Source organism: Pituophis catenifer, unplaced genomic scaffold, assembly GCF_029215685.1.
Source record: "Pituophis catenifer annectens isolate HBS135680 unplaced genomic scaffold, rPitCat1.0.hap2 SCAF_12, whole genome shotgun sequence".
NCBI classification, from domain to species: Eukaryota; Metazoa; Chordata; class Lepidosauria; order Squamata; family Colubridae; genus Pituophis; species Pituophis catenifer.
In genome coordinates, this window is record NW_027256892.1 from 27,035,619 (window position 1) to 27,059,363 (window position 23,745).

General features: G+C 58.7%; 1 protein-coding gene across 1 annotated transcript; it reads right to left on the reverse strand.

The window, feature by feature from the left end:
* Positions 1–234: 234 nt before the first annotated feature.
* Positions 235–19,424, reverse strand: PHLDB1 (pleckstrin homology like domain family B member 1). The gene is made up of 20 exons (XM_070952311.1): positions 19,276–19,424; positions 16,131–16,207; positions 15,586–15,709; positions 15,328–15,498; positions 10,345–10,473; positions 8,789–10,080; positions 8,159–8,356; positions 7,892–8,020; positions 7,643–7,780; positions 5,167–5,295; positions 4,601–4,741; positions 4,405–4,515; positions 4,141–4,230; positions 3,349–3,451; positions 2,967–3,234; positions 2,692–2,782; positions 2,261–2,407; positions 1,784–2,003; positions 1,596–1,681; positions 235–801 (listed from the first exon to the last, which is right to left on the reverse strand). Exons 2-20 carry the CDS (start codon positions 16,188–16,190, stop codon positions 661–663), a joined length of 3,768 nt encoding a protein of 1,255 aa, XP_070808412.1. The 5' UTR covers positions 16,191–16,207; positions 19,276–19,424; the 3' UTR covers positions 235–660.
* Between the last annotated feature and the right edge of the window lie 4,321 nt (positions 19,425–23,745).

Here is a 23,745-nt window from a genome sequence, read left to right on the forward strand (position 1 = left end):
CCAGCCAAATCCTGCCAGAGGGGCCCCCTCTGATCATTGTGCAGCTCGGCCTTGCAAAGGGTCCTCCACCCTGGAGAAAAAGACACACCTGGCCTGGAGGGGGCCGAGTGTGTTGTTGCTCTCTTTCTTCAGTTTGGTCTTTGACTGTAAATGTGCTCTGATGGGCTGACTGACTGAGACCATTATTTAAATGAGACAAGGACCATATGGATGAAAGTATGCAAAAGCCTTTATTCTGCTTTCCTGCCTCTTGGCTGCAAAGACTCTAGCCAACAATTTCAGCAACCCACAGCTGCAAGGGGGGACTCTTCCCAGTGGCTTCTCCATTTTGAAAAAAGAGGCGGCCAGCCCTGGAGATGAGAGATCCAAGATGACCTCTGGGCCTTGTCTGCACGGGCCTTGGGCCAGCGGGGAGCCAGCCCTGCACTGCAGAGCCTGATGGTGCTGGTCCCTGCCTCCCGCTCCTCTGAAGCTGGGGGAGTGGGGGGGTGTCGTCCTGGAGTTCGTGGGCAAGGGAGGCTGCTGACAAGTGCCCTGCTTTTGCCACTCGCATGTCCATCCCAGGGACCCATGGCAGAGGGGTCCATGCCTGCGGTCAGAGGCTGTCCGTGGGAAGCTCTTGAGAGACGGCCATCGGGGGCTGTTCATGGCTCCGCTGCCTCAGCTCAGGAACTGGGTGTAGCCTTCAGCTCCCGTGACAATGACATCCATCCAAATGCGCAGAGCTTCTGCTGAGGGGGCCACCATGTAGTAGAGCCGGTCGTGGGTCTTGATGCAGAAGGTTAGGGCAGGGTTGGGGCTCTGCCGAGAGAAGAGAGATGCTGCCTGGGTGCCTTCTGCCGCCGTAGACCCCCACCGAGCAGCAGGCAGAGTTAATGCCAAGCCTAAGGAGGGCACAAGAACCCACTTCTGCTCGAGGGCAGAGAAAATGCAAAAGTGGCGCTGCAGCCCTAAAAGGAAGGGGCCACACAATTTCTCACTGAAGAGAGAATGGCAAAAGGCTCCCACTCCTCTGAAGCTGGGGGTGGAGTGGGTGTCCTCCTGGAGTTCGTGGGCAAGGGAGGCTGCTGACAAGCACCCTGCTTTTGCTACAAGACGCTCCAGGAACAGGGACTGGAAGGGGGGGGCGGCAAGCAAGGAGTCCCATGGCAGCTGCGCAACGCAAGAGCTTTTGGTAAGCTTTGCCCAGGCAGCCAAAATGTGCCCAAAAGAACCCACGCAGCTGTCAGCATTAGCATTCAGGCGATTCCCTGAGGCCGAAGGGGGCTGCACGCTACCTGAGCCACAAGGAGGTTGACTGATAAGATGGTGCCATATTCTGCCCCCGGTGTTGCCCCCCTCCCCCGGTCCCTAAGGAGTTTCAGCCCAAATATTCCCCTCCTGGATGGCTCTCTTAGCTCGGGGATTCAGGATCATGCAGGGTTGCTGGGCTAGCCAGAGGAAACGGATGGGTCCCTACCATGGACAGGCTGGCAGGGAAGAATCTCTTCTGCAGGAGAGGTAAAGGCAGGTGAAGTGCAGCCCAGGGGAGGGGGGTGTTAGGGCTGCGCTCAGAGTGCCCCCCTTGCCACCTCCCTGCCCAGGTTGTGTCTCACCTTGGCTGCGCATTGGAGGTGATCATAGTAAACCTCCTGGATGGCTTGGAAATAGATGAGACCTTTCAGCTTCGCCTCGTGCTTGTCTGCAGAGGGGAGAGGAAGAGAGAGACTGCTGAAGCCCGTCTGAGGGCTGAGAGGAGCAACAAGGCAAGAGGGCTGGCCGTGGCAGGAATGGGGAGCCTCACCCACGTAGTAGGAGAGGGTATGCCGCAGACGGTCAAAGACAAACCAGCGCTTCTTCCAGGACCGGATTTTGCCTCCCATCTTGACCAGGTAGCCTTTGCACAGCTTCTCCGACAGGATGATGTGGCTGCAGGTGTCCACGCTGTGGCCAGAGGATTCGATGTGCAAGCGCAGGTCAAAGTCCTCTTTGCGGATGGGCAAGTAACGGGTCAGGGGGCGGGCCTGCAGAACGGGTGCAGTAGAGCTGGCAGCAGGGGCCAAAAGTCCTTTTGCCGCCCCCCCCCAAGCTCCTGCAGCCAGGAAGAAAGTCCGCCTACCCCAAGCTCAATGCTGGACTCCCAGACCCCAGAAAGAAATCTCCCGGAGCCTCCTCCTCCTCCTTGGCCAGGTGTGCCAGGACAGCGACGCAGGCCTTCCCTCTCCATGGGGAACGCGACAGCCCTGCCCTCTGGGGGGGGCATGGAGGGACTCCTGCACACCTGAGCCAGCTGCTTCTCCCGCATCTTGACCTCTCTCTCAATCAGCTGTTGCCGCTGTACCGTCTCATCCTGCAGCTGCCGCTCCAGCTGCTCCCGCCTCCGCCGCTCGTCCTCCAAAGCCTGGTGACGCAGCTCCATCTCTTGCTCCTGCCGGGACAAAAGGGTGGGCCACTGCGTCCACAGTGCCACCCACCCTCTGCCCCCAGGTCCACAGCTGGATCCCCGGCCATGGACAGAAGCTGCCCACCACCCCTGCCCACCGTCCGTGCAGCCCCGCCACTTGGGGAAGGGGATGGGGTCAGAATTCACTAGGGAGAAGGGGACCATCCGCCTTTCGAGTCCCCTCCACAACTGGCTTGCAAGGGGAATGGCTCTCCTAGAAGGCTAACTCGGAGCGATCCCCATCCCAAGACTTCTGCTCCCGCCCTCACTCGCGACTCCATCAGGCGGGACCTCTCAGCCTGGGCCTCTTTCAGCAGCTTCTCCATCTCTTCGATCTTCCTGGCATCTGCCTCACTGGCACTGCAAGGCCAACCGGTTGTCACTGCCTGCCCACCCAGCCTGCCTACCCCCCAGCCCTCCTCTCTCGGGTCTGGTCTGCACTTAGCAGCAGGTCAGCCGCACAGCCCACCCAGAGGCCAGGCGAGAGAACCTGGAAGGTGGGCAGACCTTGTAGGAGTCTGGTGACTGGGGGGGGGGGGCTGACCTGGAGGCATTGTCGGGTGAGCAGGCTGAGTTCCCACTCAGAGATAGGTTGGTCTCCAAGCTGTCCGAGCTCTCCAGGCTGAGGGTGTCGTAGGCTGGCTCAGGGTCATCGGCCAGTTGACTTTGGCCCGGGAAGGGGTGATGGTGGAGGACAGAGTGGGGCACAAGGGGAGAGAAGAGGGCCCTCCCTCGCAGGGCCTGACACTCCACTGCCGCCTTCTGCTTCAGGTCAGCCAGGTGCTGCCACTGCTCCTGAACTGCCCGATGCCCTGCAAAGAGGCCCAGGGAAAGGGAGGCTCAGTGCCAGCAGGACTTCACCTGGTGTCCACCCACCATGAGGGACCAGGGTCCTGCAGATGGACATGGACAGAGGCATCACCCACCCTTGTGGAGCAGGGACGCCTCACGCTTCCTCCCGAGGTCAAGAAGGGTGCTGGTCAGCTTGCGGGGGGGGCTGCCTCTTCTGCCCGCTGGGGGTGGAGAGCCCTGTGGGAGAAAAGCCATGAGACTCTGGTGGCTCGTGCTCAGGGGGTGCAAGGTGGGGGACAGAAACCGCTCGCCCACTGACCCCAGATGGTTCCTTGCGGGAGGAACTGGGGCCAACTGGGCTGCTACACCTCCTGTCCATCTTGGCCCAAGAGACGCAGGCCAGAGCTGAGCTTTGGGAAAGGTACTGGCTAGACTGCCCAAGGACACAGTTCGAGGAGCAACTGCCCAGCACCTGCGGGGGTCCAGACCACGAATGCCAAGCGCACCCCATTTACAAGAGGAAAAAGGAGGGCTGTGGGATCTACAGAGAAGAGGGAGAAAGAAAGGCCGGGGGAGCATTGGAAGAGCCCCCCCCCCGCCTCTAAGGACACCACAGGGCCTGCAATCGGCCCAAGCAGGGTTTGTGGAAAGCTGAACTGAAATGGGCCAAGGAGTCCAATCTTCTCTGCAACTCAAAGCCTGCCTCTCTCTTCCTGCCATGTGCCTGATGGGGAAGCTCCAAAAGTGGGGAATATGTAATATGGGGGATGCTGCAATGTCCTGTGCCAATGTCCAACCTCCAGCACCCCTCTGCTGGACCAAGGCAGTCCTTCCAGGCCAGGCCCCAAGCCCTGCTGAGAATCAGACAGGCAGAGCCATGGTTCCTTGGGCACATTCTCCCCAGACCTCCCCCAGACCCCTCGAACCTCTCGGAGGCCACTCGAGCCCTTGGGAAAGACAGCACTGCCAGTGAGTGCACAGAACCGTTGCTCCAGCACCAGGAGGGCTTCCTTCTCCTGTTGGGGAAAGCAGAACAGGGAGGGGGAGGGTCAGAGGAACCCCTCCAGACCTCTTTTGCATTGCCAGGGGAAGGAGCAGAGCCTCCCCCACAGTTGGGCACCTGTCCTCTTCCCCATGGCGGTGAGAGCCAGGCCTCCTCTGTGACCACTGCCCCTTGCCATGTCGCTCACCTGCTGGAGCCGCTGCAGGGTGGCCCTCCTCTCCTGGTGCAGCCGGTCAGCCTCCTGAGCAGCCTGCAGGCGCAGCTGCTTCGCCTGGCCCTCCAGAGCAGCCAAGCGTTCCTGCAGCATGAAGACAGGAGGAACGCTGAGCGGAGCCACGGATGGGCTCTGCAAGCCCTGCAAGCGGGGGCTCTGGGCTCCTCACCTTCCGGCGGGCCAGACGGTGGCGGCCCTGGGCCTCGCTGTGCAGCATCTCATGCTCCTCCTCCAAGCGGCTCTCCTTCTCCAGCTGCTGGAACTCCAGGTCTTCGAAGAGCTTGGTCTCCGTCTCCAGGGCCTCCGCTTCCTGTGCAGGACGTGGCTGCTTAGAGGCGGCAGTCTGAGCGAGGCTGGCCTGATCGGCTCCCTGCCAGTAAGCACGGCTGGCAGGCTGTCCGTGAGCATGGGGTGAGCCAGTGTTCTCTAGACAGCCCAAGGACCCTTCTTCTCAACTATCCCAGGACAAATGCCAGGAGCTCCAAAGCCAAAAGTGAGGAGGGCAGGAGTTGTCTGGCACCCCCTCTTTCTCCCGAGGCTGGGCAGCAAGATCCATTCTGCGAGCCGGCTGCCCTTGCTCTCCATCCCCCAAGGCCGCTGAGGCAACTTGGCTGCTGTGTGTGAGACAGGGTAGGGGCACTCCTGCTAAGCCTCTGCAGGGGCACTGCTGCCAGTGGGCCCGAGTTAGCTTCCCCTGCCCCACGGAAGGTGGGCGGGGATAGAGAGGGCACTGACCCTTTGCATCTCGTCCTTCACTTGCTCCCTCATTGATTCGGGGCAGTTTTCAAGCTGGCTCTTGAGCTCAGAGTAAAACGCCCGCAGTTTCTCAAGCGCCTTCCTTTCGGCATCAACCCTTTCCCTCTCCTGAAGCCGGGAGAAAACGACACACGAAGAGGGGAGAAAACAGGCTTCTCGGGAGCAGGCCATGCAAAGAGGGGTTAGCAAGGCTCTTGGATTAAGGGGGTCAAGGACTTGGTCTTGCCTCCACCAGGGGTCTGCCAGCCACCCTCGCCAGCAGCTGCCAGGGCACCTACACCTTTCCTCCTCCTGTGGTGTAAAGCCCAGGCGTGGAGAAGCCGCCAATTTATCTGGCCTTCTGCCCCAGACATCCGAAAGCTGCCTTGCCCTGGAAGCGATCCTGGGCAGTGAAGCCGAAGACACGAGAGTTGGATCTGGCCCTTGGAGGAAATATCGTTCCAGATCCTGGCAACTTCTGGGCTGTTGGAAGCTCAGATGAGTCAGTCAAGGCAAAGGGAAATGCGTCTCTAGCAGGGCCAACCCAGATTTGTACCCGAGATGTTTCTGTAGCCCATGGAAGGTCTCACTCTGCATCTATCCCCCACTTCTTTAAAAAAAAACCAGGACGGCTAGGTGAAGCATGCATTGGAAGCCCCTGGAATAATGCCAGTTTCCAGGGACGGAAAGGAGCAACCATGACAAGACCAAGGCCGGGAGCATCTTGACGAGATCAACTGCTGGGCAAAAAGCAATGAAATTCAAAGAGGTGAATTTCACCTGGGAGAAATGCAAAGCTTTAATCTGAGGATGAAAAACCAAAATCATCAGCGTGGGATGGCAGGCGGCAATGGGAACTGTACCGGGCAGTGGATGAGTAAAAGGATCGGGAGTCTGAATGGATCACAAGCTGAACATGAGCCACAGGTGGTGTTGCTACCAAAAAGTAAAAGCTGGCTGAAGCTGCGTCAGCAGAAATATAATGCCAAGATCAAGCAAAACAGTGGTGCCTCTTTATTCTGTGTTAATCAGACCATACCTAAAAGACCGTGTCCAGTTCTGGGCACCACATTTAGGACAGAGACTGACAAACGAATGTGTCCCAGAGGAGAGTCACCAGGATGATAAGGGGCCTGGAAAAAAAGACCTACAAGGAACAGGTGGAGGTGTTTGTCAGTATGTTTAGCTTGGAGGAAAGGTGGGGGGAAGGGAGAGACATGGTAGCCATTTTCAAATAAACTGGCTCTGGAAGACAGGAGAAGAAATAATGGTTTTCATTCACCAAGAAGCAGACTTTGGTCGGACTTAGGGTAAATCTCCATTGCCAAGACCTGTGGTCTGTCTTGCCAGAGGCATTCAAGAAAGGAGAGATCGGCCTCTGCGGCACATGCTGTAAGGAGTGGACCCCGCATGATTCCCGTTATCTCTGTCTTTTCTTTCAAAACCAGGATCGATAGTGCAACTTGAGGAGCACATGATAGCAAACTATGCAAATGCAGCCGTCACACCTGAGGCTGCTGCAGGGCCTTGGTTCCCCTGGGCTGCTCAGCCTGGGAACCAGCCTCAGAATTGGGCTCCACGTAGAAGGACTTCCCAGTCTCCAGGCGCAAAGCAGGTGGAAGTTCTCCTAGGAGGAGCAGAAGGAGCATTCTCTGGATAGGAGCCTGGGTGGGATAAACAAGTACGGGGCATCACCTGCTCTCCACAGGCAGCTCAACTTCTCAAGCATTTCTCAGAGACCAAATCTGGGTTGGGATCCTATGTGACCAGATGACCAGCCTGTCCCCAAGGCCTCAGCCAGGGATACAAGCAAAAAGAGGGGGGGGAGCTCCAGTTCTGTCACCCCTTTGCAAGCAGGTCGTAGCTGCCACCCCAGATGGCCTGTAAATGCCAAGCACTGGTGGCTTCCTAGAAGGGAAGGGGGGCTACCCCCAGGGCTGAGTGGACAATTGAGCGTGAGCTCTGCCTCTCCTGGCCCAGACAGATCCCCCACCCCCCCAAAGCTGCGAGCAGACAGAGAAAGAGAGAACGCAAGAGAGAAAAGAGAGGGGTTGGCACAGTTAGTGTTGGCCGGGATGTTAGTGGCTGGGCTACTTCGGAGTGTGTGCTCCCTGCCCCTCAGGCTCCCTGTGTGAGCAAACATTGGGGGAACCCAGTAAACACGGCCGCATGGGCACCTTTGCCTGACCAAAGGTGAGCAGCAGAGGCGGCTGGGGTCAGGCTGATTTGCTCCTGGCAAGACCTGTCAGTTCGCCAGGCTACCGATGGCTTCTACCTTGGGACACGCAAAGGGTTTTCCCCCAGAGCTAGGGAGGGCTTCCTCTAGGGACTAGTAAAGCACCCCTTCCCGCTAAGCCCGAGAGGCCTGGATCAGGAGGGCAGAACCCACTAAGTGAGCAGCAAAGGGAGGGTGGCTTTGCCCTCCCCATCACCTTGAGCAGCAACCTGCCAGGCTGGAGGCTCCCCGGCCACTTACCTTGTCCCGCTCGTGGCGAGCGCTGGCATCCAGACTGGAGAGCTGCTCCTGCAGGAGTTGCACCGCCTGCTGTTCCTGCTGCAGCTGCAGGATCTCAGCTTCCCGTTCACCCTGTAGGAGGGCCTGCTCCATCTCCGCCTGGGCAGGGCAGAATGGCAACTGCATGAGCACTGCCAGCCACCAGCCTCTCCCTGCCCCCCAAGGATGAACGGCACTGCCAGTCTCTTGGCAGGACAGCTCCCCCTTCACCTCCCAGGCGGTCTCTCGCAGCTGCTGCTCCAGCCCCTTCAGGCGGCTCTTGAGGCGGTCTGTGCTGGCCAGCAGGCGGGTGTGCTCCTCTTCCAGGAGGGCCAGCTCTGGAGCGGGTGGCACCTCGTGCTGCAGAGGAAGTGGCAACCCCTGCATGTGTGGGCGAGGGCTTCAAGCCTCCCTCCAGAGGGAAAGGCTGTCTCCCAGGCCATGGCAATGCCTGGCAGCCGGTCAGGGGATACAGGGACCCACTGCCCACCTCCTCACCTCCTGGCCGGCGCTCTCGGTGCTGCTGCTCTCCTCCTGCAAGTTCTCCTCCTCCCCTCGCTCCTGGGGGGGCCTGTTCCCTGGTGGTGGGAGCGCCCCATCAGCAGCAGCATTGGCGCCACCCTCGTGGCCCAGCTCAGTGTTCCCCCTAGTGTACTCAGCGCACAGGCTGAGGATGGTCTCCAGGCGTTGGCGCTCCTGGTTGCCCAGAGAACAAGCAAGGGTCACAAGAGGCTGGTGAGGTAGAAGGAAGGGCCTGGCACAGGAACGCCCCTCACCCAGACCCCTGTGCCAACTGGGTTTGCTACCTGACTGACCCTGGCCAGGCTTAGCCAAGCTGCTCTGTCCCTACCAGCCATCCTGCCAGGAGGGAGCAGGCTGGCTTACGGCAGCTGTGTCGACCCAGCTGTGTCTATGCCCAAAGCTGCTCCCTCCTCCCAAAGCAGCCCCCTCCCCTTGGCCCTCTGATATGTTTCCCTCCCCTGCATCCATCTCAGCCTATGAGACTAAGTCTGCTTGGACAGGATTCGTCCACCTTTCCTACACTAAGGGCCACGCATCCTTCGCACCGGCCTCCCCAGCTCTCCACAGTGAAGCTGAAGCCCCCTCCCCAGCTCGACCCCTGCTCACCAAGCGCTCCATCTCTTGCTCCCGGAGACGCTCCTGGCGCTGCCATCGGTGGTACTCCAGCAGGCCGCTCTCGTGCATGCCCAGCAGCTTGGGCGTGCTCTGCTTGTGCTCCTGTGTGGGGCCCAACAGCTGGGTCCCCCCAGGCCTCTGGCGGCTTGGCTGGGGAGAATCCGAGGGCAGGATAAGGGACCCCAAGCTGGAGGCAGAGCTGAGGCCAGGTCCACCGCAGGGCTTGCGTTGGGTGGGCTCTCCATGGATGGAGGGAGGTGAGGGACTGCGGCTCCTCAGGCAGGAGGAAGAGGGGGGAGCGGAAGATGCCTCCCTCCTCCACCTCCTGGGATTCTCCCCAAGCTTGCCCTGCGAGGAGAGGCTGCTTCCGGGGGCCGGCAAGACTGCTCGGCGCCCCAGGGCTGGGCTGAGGGGGGGTAGTTCCCGCATGCTCTCCAGGGGCCGCCGTCTGAGCTGGGGACTCTCGGGGAGACGCTGGCCCCGGCTAGACTGAGAGGCGACACCTGGCAGCTCCGACCCTTGGCAGGCTGACTTCCCCAGCTGGGCTGGTCGGGAAACTCTGACGGGCAGTATTTCCGGGAAGGGCCCGGGTCCTGGGTCCTGGAGGGCTGCAGCCTTGCCCTGCAGCATGCCGGGAAGCTGGAAAGCTCTGGCCGAGCAGGGGTTCCGGGGTGATGGTGGGCGAGGGCTACCCAGTCGGTTCTCCTTCAGTGGAGAGCCACCATGCTGGCTGGGACAGGGATCCTCTGCAGGAGGCTGGGCCTTGTGCCTTGGCAGGGGGCTTGTGGGGCCATCCCGCCGGACCTTCCTCTCGGCTTGGGGGCTCCCTGAGATGCAAGCAGAGCTTAGGAAGCCACTGGAACTGCTCAAAGGGTCTGGGGAAGCCCCCCCATGGGGCAACAACGCAGCATGGCAGTAACTGGAGGATCGGATAGGCACCGCAGGGGGGAGGGCAGGGACCGTCTCCTGCCAGCTGGTTAAGGGGCTCCGGCAGCTGCTGCTGCTGCTGGCAGGGGAGGAGAGTGGAGAGAAGGGAGGAGAGGAGGCGTTTTCATAGGTGGATCCCATGGAGGTGTTGCTGGGGCTCTGGGGTGGGGACAGAAGGGAGCAGCCCCCTCTGCCATTCGCAAGAGACACGGCTGTTGGGGACGGAGGGCTCCCATCACCACTTTCCTCCTGCAGCACCAATGAATCCATAATGCCCTGCAGGTCTCTCTCAATGGAACTGACCAGGGAGAGCGATGCCCTCTCGGAGTTGCCGCTGATGGGGCTCTGCCACTCTGCTGCAAAGAGATGGGAGTCTCAGAAGGGAAAAGTCTCAGCTGCCTCCCCATTTCCCCTTCGGGAGCAGAGCACCTGAGCTCCCTACCCCGAGGCCAAGCCCACCCAGCACCCTCGCCTCCGAAAGGCCAGCCCAAGGTCCCCATCAGGTCTGCCACCCACTGGGGCTGGGGAGGAACCTGCCGCCCCTCAGCCAGAAGCAGAGGAGCCAGGCGGCCCCTTCAGAACCCCCTCCCCCACCAGACCCTCTCAGGCGAAGGACCCACCTGCTCCCAGCCCACAGGGGGCCCCTGGGCTCTGCCCTTCGGCTGGCACCGCTTGGCTTTTCATCCACTTGGCCTCAGCTGGGTGGCTGAAGCGGAGGAAGGTGGCCCGGCCCAGGCAGATCACGTGCCCTGGGAGAAGAAGCCCCATCAGCCAAGCAGACCCACGGAGAGGTCAAGTCCAGCCGTGTTGTGCGCCCCGAGAGTGGCAGTCGCCTCTGGAAAGCTCTGGGGAGCTTTTGCTCCTCCAGGCCTCAGGGCGTCCTACCTACTGCTGGGCGACTGCAATGAGCCTTCTGTGGGGCTGCCTTTCGAGACTGCTCAGAGGCTCAGCAATGCTGCTAGGGTGGCCAGGAGGCCAGCGCACAACTGCCACCAGCTGCAAAGTCCAGGAAAGACCCTCTGCCCACAGCTGCAATTCAGTCCAGCCCTCCCAGCTGGCTCATGCCAGAACTGGGACCTTCCGGGGGGGGGGTGTCTTTGCAAAACCTCGTATGAATGAGTCTGAAGGTGCTCTCAATAGACCATCCCCCCAGCTGTTCTTCAGTTTGTGGTGCTGAACATCAAAAATGATTTTTCTCCCCTGACCCCCACCCCCTCCGATGGATACAATTGCTGCAGGCTCCCCAGCCCACACAGGGAAAGGATGGGTGCAGAGAGTGAGGCGGTGCCCTTGACAGAGAGATGCAGGAGGCGATGCCTGGGCAAAATAGGCAGAAGCCGTTTTTAAAAGTCCAGAATGTCCAGATATTGTTTGGAAGTGGTTCAGGAAGATGCCTCCCTAATTTGCTGAAACGTAAGGAGGCGGCCCAGCACAATCAGACTGCCAGATCCCTTGATTGCTACCCATCTCAATAAAAGCAGTATGGAGCTGATCTCCCTTCATGGTCTACTTAGTAGGGTTGATGCAAGTTCACCTCCTCGCAATGCCTGTTCCAGCCAGTCCTACCCTGGGTGCAACAGCCAGGCCCAGCCAGGAAAGGGCCAAGTGGTCACTGAAGCTCTGGCAATGGCTGCTCCATGCCAGAGAGGATCTCTGGTGGGCATCCAGCTGGCAGCACTCTCATGTGATGGAGAGTGGGAGGCCAGTGAGAGCTCTGGCCACAGCCAGGCTTAGTATTGGAAAAGTAGAACCCAAAGACCCCGGGGGTCTCCTCCTCCTCCCCCCCTCAGCTTTCCAGCCCGTCTGAGCCACTAAGCAGCTGTGCCTGCTGCAGCGCAGAGCCTGAGTTGCATTGAATTGGGGACCTGCAGGAATAACATTCCAGGATCCTTGGCGCGGCAGACAGATCAGCTCCTACAATTGGGAGAGGGGGATCTGAAGTCAGGAAACACAGCCTCAGCACACAGGCCTGTGCCCTCCCCTAATATGAGTGATCTGGAGACAATGCCTTAGCCAAGGGGGGTGCAGCTTGCCTGGAAGACCCTCTGTCCCCTCAGCAGCTGTCACTCTCGGAAGGCCAGGCAGCAGCCTTCAGGCTTCACTTAGTCTGACTCTGAGTCCTAAATATCGCAGACAAAGCAGAAGGAAAACCGCAATTCTGCGGTCCTGAATCTCCCCGCCACCAAAAAAATGCTCCGTTGGCACCAATTCTCTGGCCAATTCTGGAGCAAACAAATGAAATGGAAAGTTACTAAAAACGGAGCCCTGATGTGCTAAAGAAAGCTTGTATGGTCTAACCGCCTTCTCCTGAATGCTTGCACCCAGCCCAAAATCAGACCTGACCCCCAACAAACTGGGCTGTGGGACCATTACGGGATCCTGGCATACTTGGATGAAGTGGGGGCATCTCAGAGCACATCTCCCAGAAATAGCCCCCAAAGAAATCTGCTGCCTCCAAGGGCTCAGCAGCAACCCCAACTGCAGACGGAGCCCTTGAGTTTTCTGGAGACGCAGCCCAATCCTGGCAAGCTTTTTCCAGCTGCAGAAGGCAAGTCAGCCTCCCCTTGCAAAGCCCACTGCCCCAGGGTAACCAAAACCAAGTATGCTATCCTCAAACAAACAACCATCTACTATTTTGGTTTATCCTGTCTGCCTGGTCACCAGAACACACTGACCCCCAACTCCGAGATTGCAAATGTAACACGCTAATAGACAATCCCGCAGAAGCTCTGTGGGAAGATGGCCACTGCAAAAGGCATTTTGGGGGGCAAGGGGGCTCCAAACACATCAAACAACCCACCCCACCCAAAACTCAAGGTCTGTGGTGACTCAGAAAACTCGCATGCAAAGGGGGACTGGGGAAGGGCATAAACTCTGCTGCTCTTAGGGGGCTTCCTAGGGCCGGAGACCAGCGGAGGGTGGGGGATCGGTGGGGGAACGGGTGACCCATCCCCCCTTCCCCAGAACACAGCATTTCATGTCGAAATCTTCCCCGAGCCCCCCAGTGCTTCATCCTGGACAGGGAGGAGGGCGAGCGGGCTTGGCTTCTGCCCCAGCCAGGAAGGGGGCGCTGGCTTCGGAGGGGGGAGCCCCCAGCCCAGCAGCTGTACTCCAGCTGGGAAATGGGAAAGAGGAGGGGGCGCCGAGCCCAGCTCCAGATCGCGCTCTGCGGGGATCAGCCCGGAAGGCTGAGCTGGCGGAGCCCTTGCTGGGAGGCCGTCCAGAGCCCGCAGCCCTCCGGATCCCGCCCGACCTTCCTGGCAGCCCCAGCAGCTTACGCGGGGGGCCGGGCGGCGGGAGGACGAGCGCCCCGAGGGGGAGCAAGCGCCGAGCCCGGCAGAGCGCTCGGCTGGCCACCGAGGCTCCCTTGCGGCAGCGCCCCGCGCGCCAGGCTGCCGCTTGCCCTGTGCCCAGCCCGGAGCCAGCCAGGCGCAAGACCCCGAAAGGCGGCTGGTGGGCAGAGGCTGGGCTGGCTGGCCGCCCGGCCCCTCCCCGGCAGAAAGCGCCGAGCCTCGGCGGCTGCCTCGGCCCCGGCTGCGGGGTGGGTGGCGGCGCGTTCCAGGCTGCCCGGCGCCCCGGCTGCATCCCCGGGGCCGGAGGAGCCGCCAGCTGGGCGGAGCCTCCCGTCTCGTCGCCGCCCGCCCGCAGGGCCTGGCCGGGCTCCGTGGAAGGGCGGCTCCGCTGCTCTGCCGGCCCCTTCGGCGCTCCTGCCACGCGCGCCCCGCTCCCAGCCGCTTTTGCCCCGCCCGCCAAACCGGGGCCCTGGTCCCGGCGCTCCTTTGCATGCTCCCGAGCAATTGCCGCGGGGCTGCCCAGTTGCAGGAAAGTCGGGGGGAATCTCTCGCTTGGGCAGAGCTGGGGGAACCGGAGCGTGGGGTCTCTGCCGCTCATGGCCGCGGCAGCTTCAGCCTTCCGGCCCAGCCGCCACCTGAAGTCTCTGCAGGAGCGCCAAGGGCGCGGGGCGGGAATGTGGGGATCCCCCCCACCCAGCAGGCCTGAGTCTGCCGGCCTTCCAGCGCAGCGGAGGCTCCGATGAAGCGGAGGCTGCAAAGGGATGAAGCAGGGGCAGGGTGAGCCCTCTGGGAGAAAAGCCACTTGGCTACTTGCCAAGGCTTCTGGCCAATTCCTTTTCAAAGTTCTCTTTCCAGGGTCTGGTCAGACCAAAAATATGATTCAGACAGGAAATGATGAGTCTTTGGAAAAGTTGACTTGGTAATTTCTGTTGGAGTCCGGATGAGAAACAGCAAGAAGGAATTAACTAGAAAATGGGGAGGGGGGGGACAGCTGTTGGGGACCAGTGCTCACAGAACTCCCCCCCTCGAGGGGGCTCTTCCCAGGCTCTGCTGCCTTCGGTAAGAGATCCCTCCCTATGGAGCCTTCAAACATTCCTTCCCTGCCATTCTTTCTTAACAACTGACCTGCAGTGATTTGCTTAACAATGGCAACTGGGACTGCCAGAATCACCCGTCACTAAGCGGCACATGCGTGTGACATTGCACTTCCTGACTGCATCATGGATGGATGGCTCGCAATTCTGGCCCCAAATGCTGTTGTAAACCAAGGCCCTCCTGCCCAACTGAAGGCCAACAGCTTGGATGGAAAGGGACCTGGGGCAGGCGTCTGAGTTGAGCCTGCATCTACAGAGGCCAAGAGACCCCCCCAACCAGCCCCAACCCCCAGGCTGCGCTTGCTCCCGCCAGTCAGCCCCAAAGACAGGCAGGGCCCACTCGGCCTGACTTGCAAGGGATCCCGCTGCAGCCGCTCTTGGCCAGGAAGTCCCTCTTTTTACGGGGAGCTTCTGCAGCTTTCTTTGAATATAAAGATGGGTAACTTTCCCCTCTGAGACCATCAGAGTTAGGACTTTCAGGGAGGGTGGCCAGCCACAGGAAAGACTCTTCAGAGGGGCCATCGAGAACCCAGGCCCAGAGCACCACAAAAAAACCCCATCAAGAGCAGAGGTCAGCTGGGGTCTCACTGACAGGCGATGGCTGGGCAGGGTCTTGCTTCCCTCCTGTTAGCAATTGTCCAACCTTGGCTGACTGAAATACCACCCCCACCCCCGCTGCCCAACTCTTGCCTCATTCTCCTTTGTGCCAGCAAAGCTGCTCCCCTTGCCAGGGATGCGGTTGCCATGGTGATGATCAGAGCTGGCAGGGAGGCTTTTTACTCAGTGTTGACCCAGGGCGCAAGGAGACTGATCACTGCCCTGCCACCCTCAAAAGAGCTCCTAGGCCAACCTTAGAGGGCTCCTTTCTGCAGACGCCCTCTGCCTTAAGGCTTTGTGTGGCTCTGCCATGTTTCCCCAGAGCTGTGGGGCAGGGAGGGAGCACCCCTCTTTTTTGGACCTCAGGTGGACTCTCCCCTCCCCAAAACTCCAGAGCTTAGCAGCACTAGGCTTAGCCCAACTGGAAGTCCACCGGCCAGGGAATGGAGTGGGCCCACGTTTACAGGAAGACACAAATGCTAGAGGGACACTGCACTAACTGACACTGACTCCCATCAGAATCCAGAACCGAGCATTCCCGGAAGTACTTGGCCCAAGGCAGCATAATGAGTGTGCAGGTCTCTCCGTATCCGACCAGCAGAGCCTCTCCTCTCCTTACCTTGGGACAAACGGGTGGGGCGGGTGATTGGCTGCCCATCAATGGCGCAGGGATGACCGCAGGGATGCAGTGTGAGAGTCCCACACACATTTTCAATGAAGCAGTGTTGAGGGGCCACCCCAGCCCCCTGTAGCACAATGTCCCCAGCAGCGGAGCCCAGGACGGTCTTGCCTGCAAGGAGACTGTGTGAGCGGGGGTGGCACTCTTCCTTCAAGGGGGAGCAGAGAAGGGAAGGCCCCCGAGACTACAGAGACATACCCTCTTCCAGAGGCAGCAGAGTGATGGCAGTGCTGAGGCGCCCGCTGCCCAGGCTCACCAGGTGCGGCTTTTGCGTCTGCACCTTCAGGCCTCGGCCCGTCTCGGTCAGGTCCAGGAGGCTGTTCTGCAGGGCAGGGGAGAAAGGTTGTCAATAGCAGCGTGGCCCCCTCCTCAAGCGGGCAAGAGCAGAGGGCAGTATGGCTTCCCTTTTGGCCACTCCTGGCATGAGCAAACCCCTCCCTCTTTCTTAATTACCATCCTCCAGCCAGGTGAGTTGAAGATGATTGCCAGGAAGAGTAGGAAAAGGCAAGAGGGCAAGTTGTCCAGCAGCTTTAAAAGGGGCAGTGAGAGGAAAGCAAGCTGGGCAGGCATTAGCACTGGCTGACTCAGGAAGGGCTTCCAAAGGGGGCTCTCACACTCCTTGGCTCACTCTCCAGTCCGCGAAACCTCAGGACAGAATGGGGTCCCCTCCTGAGCCACCACTGCCACCTGGGAGGACCAGCACATTCTGACAGGCAGGGGGTTCTCGCAGGGCACCTGCTCACCTGAATGGGCTTCTGTACTTGGCAGGGAGGGGCAGCCAGGTTGTGGTTGCAAGTCTCCATGGTGGGACTCCTCTGGCCTAGGAGGGAAAGCCTGTGTCAGAAGTGCCAGGCCACAGACTGCCCGAGGTTCAAGCCCCGTACAAGATGCAGGCCGTCCTGGGGCTGGAACGCAGGACAGGTCAAGGCTTTCCCTAGGAAGGGGAGGCCTCTGGTCCTCGCCCTTCATTCTCTGCAGGGAAGGAGGGGAGTTTGTTGCTCTGCCAGGCGTGGTCCAGGAGAAACATTTCTGGAGTGCTCCCCTCTAAGCACAAATAACAGTGTACCTATTTCTCAAGAACAAGATATGTATTTCAGCTTTTAAGTAGTTGCTCTTCAGCAGCGGGGAAGAAGAGGGAGCAACTGAGCCTTTAAGCAGCCCTCCTGACACATACAAGGTTAACTTATCTCATGACTAACTAATTAGCACAAATATCTAAAATTATCTTCAGCTTCCTTAAGTTCAACAAAAAGCTAACTTCTCTCCATTGTTTTCTGCCCAAGATATGGTGGCACCATAATGATTAGACTGCATCATTGCACACATTTTGCTGGATCTATGGCACTGTCACCAGTGGGCAATGACAGTCTTAACACTTGTATACAAGCTCAAGGCTTCCTGGGTGTTTCTCTGCAAGAGACAAGTATCAATTCCCCTCTGAAAATATTGCAAAGAACTGCTTGGCAACCAATTACAGGCACAGTTGTGTTTTATCACTACAGAGCATGGGGTCACCCACGGCTTGTTTTCATTGCGACATCCCTAGGAGAATCTGAGCTCCTGCATCCAACCCCTTCTGCACCTGCCAAAGATTGGTTGCGGTGTCTGTGCCCTCACCCCAATTCCAAATTCCCTTGCTTCAATGCCAGCTACTGTCTCCTCATCTTCTACCACTATTTCTCAGTTGCCTGCAGCAGAATCTTGGAGAAATTAACAGTTGGCAAAGTAAACGTGAGATGGGCAGTATCGGAATTTGATAAATAAATGCCCAGTAAAGGCAGCTTCCAAGTCATGGAACGTGACTTACCTGGATAATCCTTCTTCATTCAGCATCCCCCAGCATTTCTCCCTTCCTGGGGGAAGGGGAGAGATTTTGCCCCCTTTCTGAGGGCAAAAAGGGAAACCTCACACTGCCATCTGCAAGCCCAACATCTGCACTGGCCCAGGAGAGCTAGCAGGGCACTGCCTGATGGGAATTTCTCCCTCCCAAGCACTGGCACACCCCACCCCACCCCAATCCAGGGTCCTTTCAAGAGACGAGAGAAAGCGGCTGCCTTGTCTGTCTTGGACCTGCCCAAGGAGGAGAATGCCACTGCCCAGAGAAAGGAGGGCTTCTGGTCTCCCGGCCCCCTCTTTGCCTAGGCAGAGGAACTCTCCTGGGGGCAGGGGGGAGGGGGTGCCTGGCTGTTCCCCCTACTCTCCTTCCTACTCAGAGCCACAAGTCCTGACAAGCAGGCTCTGTTTGAGGAGGGAGGGAGGGAGAGAGAGAGGAGAGCTGTACCTTGTCAGCCACAAGGCGCCTTTCTTCTCTGTGCTGCCAGAGAATGAGCTCCTTGTATGGCTGAGTGGCTGGGCAGCAGAGGCCAAGGGGTGAGCTCCAGCCAGGCTGGGCCTGCAGGGCTGATCTCTCCTGAACCCTGCCAGAGGGGGGAAAGGGGGAGGAGAACAACTGACTCCCTTCCAGCCTTGGAGGAGCACCAAAGGCTTCAAGGCCAACCAAGGAGGCAGCCTGGGAAAAGTGGGGGTGGTGCTGTCCTTGGCCAGAGCCAGGCCAAGCCCAAGCCCAGCCGCCCACGGCAGCCGGGCTTCCAGAGAGCTTCTGACGCAGGATCCAACCAAAGGCAGGAGGTGGGAAGAGTCCCAATTGTGCTGGCCAGCACCAGATCCACTCTGCCAGAAATTGTTCTGCACCAGCAGGTCAAGGCTCTCCAAAAACCCAGCTCAGCCCTTGGTGCCACCTCTGTGCTGAGCCTTGGCTGCGCTCCCTGCCTCAGCCCAAAGATCAGGCAGGTCTGGGTTTACCCAGAGGCCAAGAGCCACAGGCTGGACCTGCTATCCCCAAGTGCCTTTCTGGGGCCTTCCTGGGTTCAAAGAGAAAACTGGCAAAACTAGCACTGGTCCTGGGAAAGGAGGAAGGCAGCTTTTGGGACTGGCGGCCCACTTGCTTCCCCAGCTCAAATCAGCATCCTGTGCTGGCAGCCACAGCTCCATTGCAGGAGAAAAGCCACAAGGAGAGGGTGGCATGGCTGGTGTAGGGGGCAGCATGATCAGCATCAGGAGAGGACTAGGTTCTCCCAGAACCTTGCGTTCTTCCTGAAGGACTTTTCCTCAGACCCACCAGAGAAGGGAGAAGGACCGGGCGTGATAGCTGCCCCAAGTCCAAAGCTTCTGCGTCTCAGGTAGATACTGCTACAAGATGCCCAGGTCAGATTATTCCAGAGCCCACCCCAGAGCAACGTTCAAGCAGACTGGTCACTTCTACTGCCTGCATTCCCTCACAACAAACCTGCAAGGTACAAACTTGTCCTGGGATCCTTTTCAGCGGCAGCTCAGGTCCCGGGCGCAGAGCTCCCACCCTGCTTGGAGGCCGGAGCTACAGGAAATCTCCGCGGCTTCCCGGAGCCGCGGGACCAGGCAAACCCTGAGAGCTCCTACTCCAGAGACCGGACAGCCCTTTTCTCCCAAGCAACAGCAAAGGAAGGCAACGCCCGCCCCCTCCGAGACCGGCAGCTCTGGGAGGGAGCAGGGGGCTCGCCTGGCCTGAAAGCAGAGCCGCTGGCCCGAGCGCAGGTGCGCGGGCGGGGGTGGGCGGCAGGGACGGCCCGGCCGGCTTTTGCGCGCGGCGTTCCTCTCCCCCAGTCCGCAGCGCCGGTGCGGGAGGAATGAGCCAGGAATGCGCGGAATGCGCCACGTCCAGGCAGGTGGGGAGCGGGGAGGGGGCTGCCGGGCCGTCGAGGCCTCTGTCAGCCGTCCAGGAAGCTCCGCCCTGCCAGAGCCTCGCCGGCCGGAGTCAAGCGGAGAGGCGCGGCCGCTCTTTCCAGCTCCCGCTTGGCCGGCCCGGACTTCCTCAACGTGGCCCGGGCAGCGGAGAGGCGCCTCCTGCATTACCTGCGCGCCCCGCCCGCACCTGTCAAGCAGGCTTGCCCCTTCGAGCCCCGACGTCTTCGGAGTTGCAGCCGCCGCCCGTCCGTCCGTCCGCGTTGCTCTTTCAGGGCTGAAGGGCCGCCGGCCGACGAAGGAGGAGCGCCAGGCGGGGACCCGCCGCCCTCCCGGTTTGCTCCCCCTTTGCGCGTGCGCGCGCTCGACCAGGCCCGCGGGCAGCTGGGGTGCGCGCGCCTCCCGCCCCGTTCCGGATTCCGGAGGGCCTCCCCGCTGCCCCCGAGACGGAGCTGGCGCGCCAGAGCCGGCGCTGAACAAAAGGCGAGGGCGGGGAAGGCCCGGCGCGCCTCCCTCCGTTCCGCGGCTGCTCGGGCGCCCCGAAGCCGGGCTGGACGCTCCGGCAGCTCCTCGCGAGTCCTTGCGTGGAAAGCGCTCGGCTGGGCGTAGCGGGGGCACCGCGGGGGCTGTGGGAGCCCAGCCGGGCGGTTTCGGTCTCGGCCTCAGCTCGCCCGAAGAAGAGGAAAGCTCAACAGTTCCTGCAGGGCGGCCGAATTGGACTCGCCTCCCACGCTCCAAACAGCTGAAGCCGCCCCGCTTGAAAGCCCCTCGCCGGGGAGGATGGGGGGGGGGGGGCGACCAGGCTTTAATCGTCCTTGGTGCGCGGGGGGGGGTAATTTGTCACTCATTGAGGCATTTTAAATTTTTTAGGCAAATTTCGTGCTGACCTTATCCTGCACTTCTGGGCGCTGACCGATAACAAAGCCAGAAAACTTTATTGGAGCCAGACTCCAATAAAAATAAAATGTAATAGCAGTCCCCAAGATCCGACCGCTGGGTGACTGATTTCTGGGTCCCCTTTTATTTCAACATGCCTGAAATAAGTTTTGCATCCATTAAGATGATGCACCTTTTGCCCTGCCTGAATTTCATCCTGCCTGATTGCCCAGAGTTGTCCCTTGCTACCAGAACTGCAAAACCGTTTTGGCCTTTTAATAAAAAATGTCAGTGAACGGGTACATAATGGAACTTGGTGGCCCTACTTAACCCTGTCTGCATGCAGAGGCATCCTTCTTAAAACAAACAAAACCAAACCCAGTACTTAGAACAGGGACAATACTAACTAGTAGCTGAATTGTTATGGCGAAGGATGTCATATTTATTTAGTCTCTGGCACAAAATCGATTTAGAAAATGAGAAATATTTTAAAAACTTGACATTGGAACCCTTACAAATGGATCAGCAATGAATAAGACAGTGGGCACTCCTGGCTGGAAGTGACAAGTGTGGCACACCTTGTTTCCAGAGTTGGAGCTATTTTGGCACGGATTATATCAGAACATCTGGAAACCATCAACCTCATGATGCTGCCTGACGTGAAGTCACAGCAGCCAGAGGATTTGAAGAACTGCTGCAGGCAAGGTGGGTCTGGATGAGAGCCCAGCTCAAGCCCTCCCAGCCACTTCTGTGTCTGCTCAAAGGATCCGGAAGTGACATGTGGCGGGAAGGTCCCTGGCCCTTTGCAGGAGGTTGTCAGCTGGTGACTGACCTATGAGAGAGGGCCATCTGGGAGCGCGGGAGGACCCCTTGCAGGGCCGAGCTGAGGATTTTGTACAGTATCTGGATGATAAAATAACTCAGATTCGGGAAGACTTGGCCGCTGACTGGGTTAGTTCAGACGAGATGACTGAGGCAGGCCTTGAGAGTGTTATCTGGGGGGAGTTCGATCCTGTGGCTCCCGAGGACGTGGACAGGATCTTGGGACGACTGAACGCAACCACATGTTTATTGGACCCGTGTCCCTCCTGGTTGGTGCTGGCTTCCCGGGAGGTTACACAAGGCTGGCTCCAGGGGATTATTAACGCTTCTTTGAGCGAGGGTGTCCTGCCGGCCGCCTTGAAAGAGGCGGTGGTGAGGCCTCTCCTCAAGAAGCCATCCCTGGATCCGGCTATTTTGGCTAACTATCGTCCAGTCTCCAACCTTCGCTTTATTGCGAAGGTTGTTGAGAGTGTGGTGGCGCGACATCTCCCCCAGTACCTGGATGAAGCTGTCTATCTGGATCCGCTCCAGTCCGGCTTCAGACCTGGGTACAGCACGGAAACGGCATTGGTCGCGTTGGTGGATGATCTCTGGAGGGCCCGGGATAGGGGTTATTCCTCTATCCTGGTCCTATTAGACCTCTCAGCGGCTTTTGATACCATCGACCATGGTATCATGTTGCGCCGGCTGGAGGGACTGGGAGTGGGGGGCACTGTTTTGCGGTGGTTCTCCTCCTATCTCTCCGACCGGTCGCAATCTGTGTTGACAGGGGGGCAGCGGTCGACCCCAAGGCGCCTTGTTTGTGGGGTGCCGCAAGGGTCGGTCCTCTCACCCCTCCTGTTCAACATTTATGTGAAGCCGCTGGGTGAGATCATCTGTGGTTTTGGGGTGGAGTTCCATCAGTACGCTGATGATACTCAGCTGTACATTTCCACCCCAGACCATCCCAATGATGCCTTGGAAGTGATGTCCCAGTGCCTGGAGGCCGTGCGGGTCTGGATGGGGAGAAACAGGCTTCGACTCAACCCTTCCGAGTGGCTGTGGCTGCCGGCGTCCCGGTATAGCCAGCTGACGCCATCGCTGGTTATTGGGGGCGAATCATTGGCCCCCACAGAGAGGGCCCGCAACTTGGGTGTCCTCCTGGATGCGCGGCTGTCCTTAGAAGGGCATATGACAGCCGTGGCCAGGGGGGCTTTTTGTCAGGTTCGCCTGATACGCCAGTTGCGCCCCTTTCTGGACCGGGACTCCCTACGCACGGTCACTCAAGCACTCGTCACTTCTCGTCTGGACTATTGTAACGCTCTCTACATGGGGCTCCCCTTGGGGTGCACCCGGAGGCTCCAACTGGTGCAGAATGCGGCTGCGCGGGGGATTATGGGAGCGACGGGGCGCTCCCATGTGACTCCTCTCCTGCGTGAGCTGCATTGGCTTCCGGTGGACTTCCGGGTGCGCTTCAAGGTGTTGGTGATCACCTTTAAAGCGCTCCATGGCTTAGGGCCAGGGTACTTACGGGACCGCCTTCTGCCACCAATAGCCTCCCACCGGCCGGTTCGCTCCCACAGAGGGCCTCCTCAGGGTGCCGTCGGCCAGACAATGCCGGCTGATGACCCCCAGGAGGAGAGCCTTCTCTGTGGTGGCACCTACCCTATGGAACAATCTACCCCCAGAGATACGAGTGATCTCCGACCTCCGGATTTTTCGTCGGGCCCTAAAAACTCATTTTTTTCAGCTAGCCGGTCTGTCCTGATTTTAGGGTTAGTTTTAAAATTTTAATATTTATTTTAATTGACAAGTTTTAAATTATGGGCCAAATTTATAAATTATTTTAACTTTATTTTTAACTGTGATGTTTGTATAGATGTTTTTTATCTGGCTGTTCACCGCCCTGAGTCCGAAAGGAGAAGGGCGGTATAGAAATTCGAATAAATGAAATGAAATGAAATGAAGAGGGCCCATGCATTTTGACTTAAACCCAACTTCAACCAGAATAGAGCTGGAAAGGACCTTGGAGGTCTTCTAGTCCAACCCCGAGCCCAACTCAGCCGCCCTGAGTCTTCGGAGAGGGGCGGCATATAAATTGAATTAATTAAATTAACCCCCTGCTCAAGCTGGAGACCCTATATACCATTTCAGACAGGTGCCTGTCCAGTCTTTTCTTAAAAACCTACAACTTCTGAAGGGAAGCTTACTCAGACAGGACGAAGGGCAGGTGTTAGATAAAGGGTGGAGAGCAGGCTCTCCCGCCATAGCCTTTTTCTTTACCTAAAAACCAACCTACAGGAAAAGTGGATCTTGCTCACACACCCTTTCCCCCATGAAGAATCTGTTTATGCTTGCAGCATAAATAGCTCAGGCAAATCCCTGCATTTCACTGTCCAGTGAAAGTGGGAGAAAGGCACATGTTGGGTGCATGGAGCTCTAGTATAGAATCTGGCCTGGCATTCGATCACCTTCCCCGAGTGCTCCTGAGGGCAGCTTCCAATTTGCTGCTCTGCAGGACAAGGTGCAATGCCAACTTGCCAGGACAGACTTTGGACGAATAGATTTGAACCATGAGACCTGAAAGCCCAAGGCCTGTGATTCAGTCTGGAAGCAAGTCAGCCGTGGCCCTGCGTGCCCTCCGGATGTGCCAGGAATCAAGGAACAGGCCATCTCAGATGGTCACTTTAGGGAGCACGAGGTTAAATGTGTAGGGAGGCCCTTGTTGGTAGGCTTTTCATTACCCAAACTAGGTAACCTCATCAGCACTCATGGTAATGAAACGTCTGCAAGGAAACAAGCAAGCTTGGAGTGCATCAAGGATCCATTTCAACCATGACTTATTTTGAAGGAAATGCAATTGGCCATCTCACCAAACACACACATTTCTCAGGATCATAACATACATTTTAGCCCAAAGCTCCCAAACACAGAAGCTAAGTTCAATTATGGTTTAGTCTCAAC

What these genes read in the sequence shown, in the direction of transcription:
- PHLDB1 (XM_070952311.1), bottom strand. Translation starts at nt 16,190, where the DNA reads ATGGAGACTTGCAACCACAACCTGGCTGCCCCTCCCTGCCAAGTACAG. An exon ending in CCCCTGTGGGCTGGGAGCAG is followed by an intron (nt 10,081 to 10,344) that starts GTGGGTCCTTCG and finishes ATCTCTTTGCAG; the next exon opens with CAGAGTGGCAGAGCCCCATC. An exon ending in CTCGCCACGAGCGGGACAAG is followed by an intron (nt 5,296 to 7,642) that starts GTAAGTGGCCGG and finishes TCCCGGCTTCAG; the next exon opens with GAGAGGGAAAGGGTTGATGC.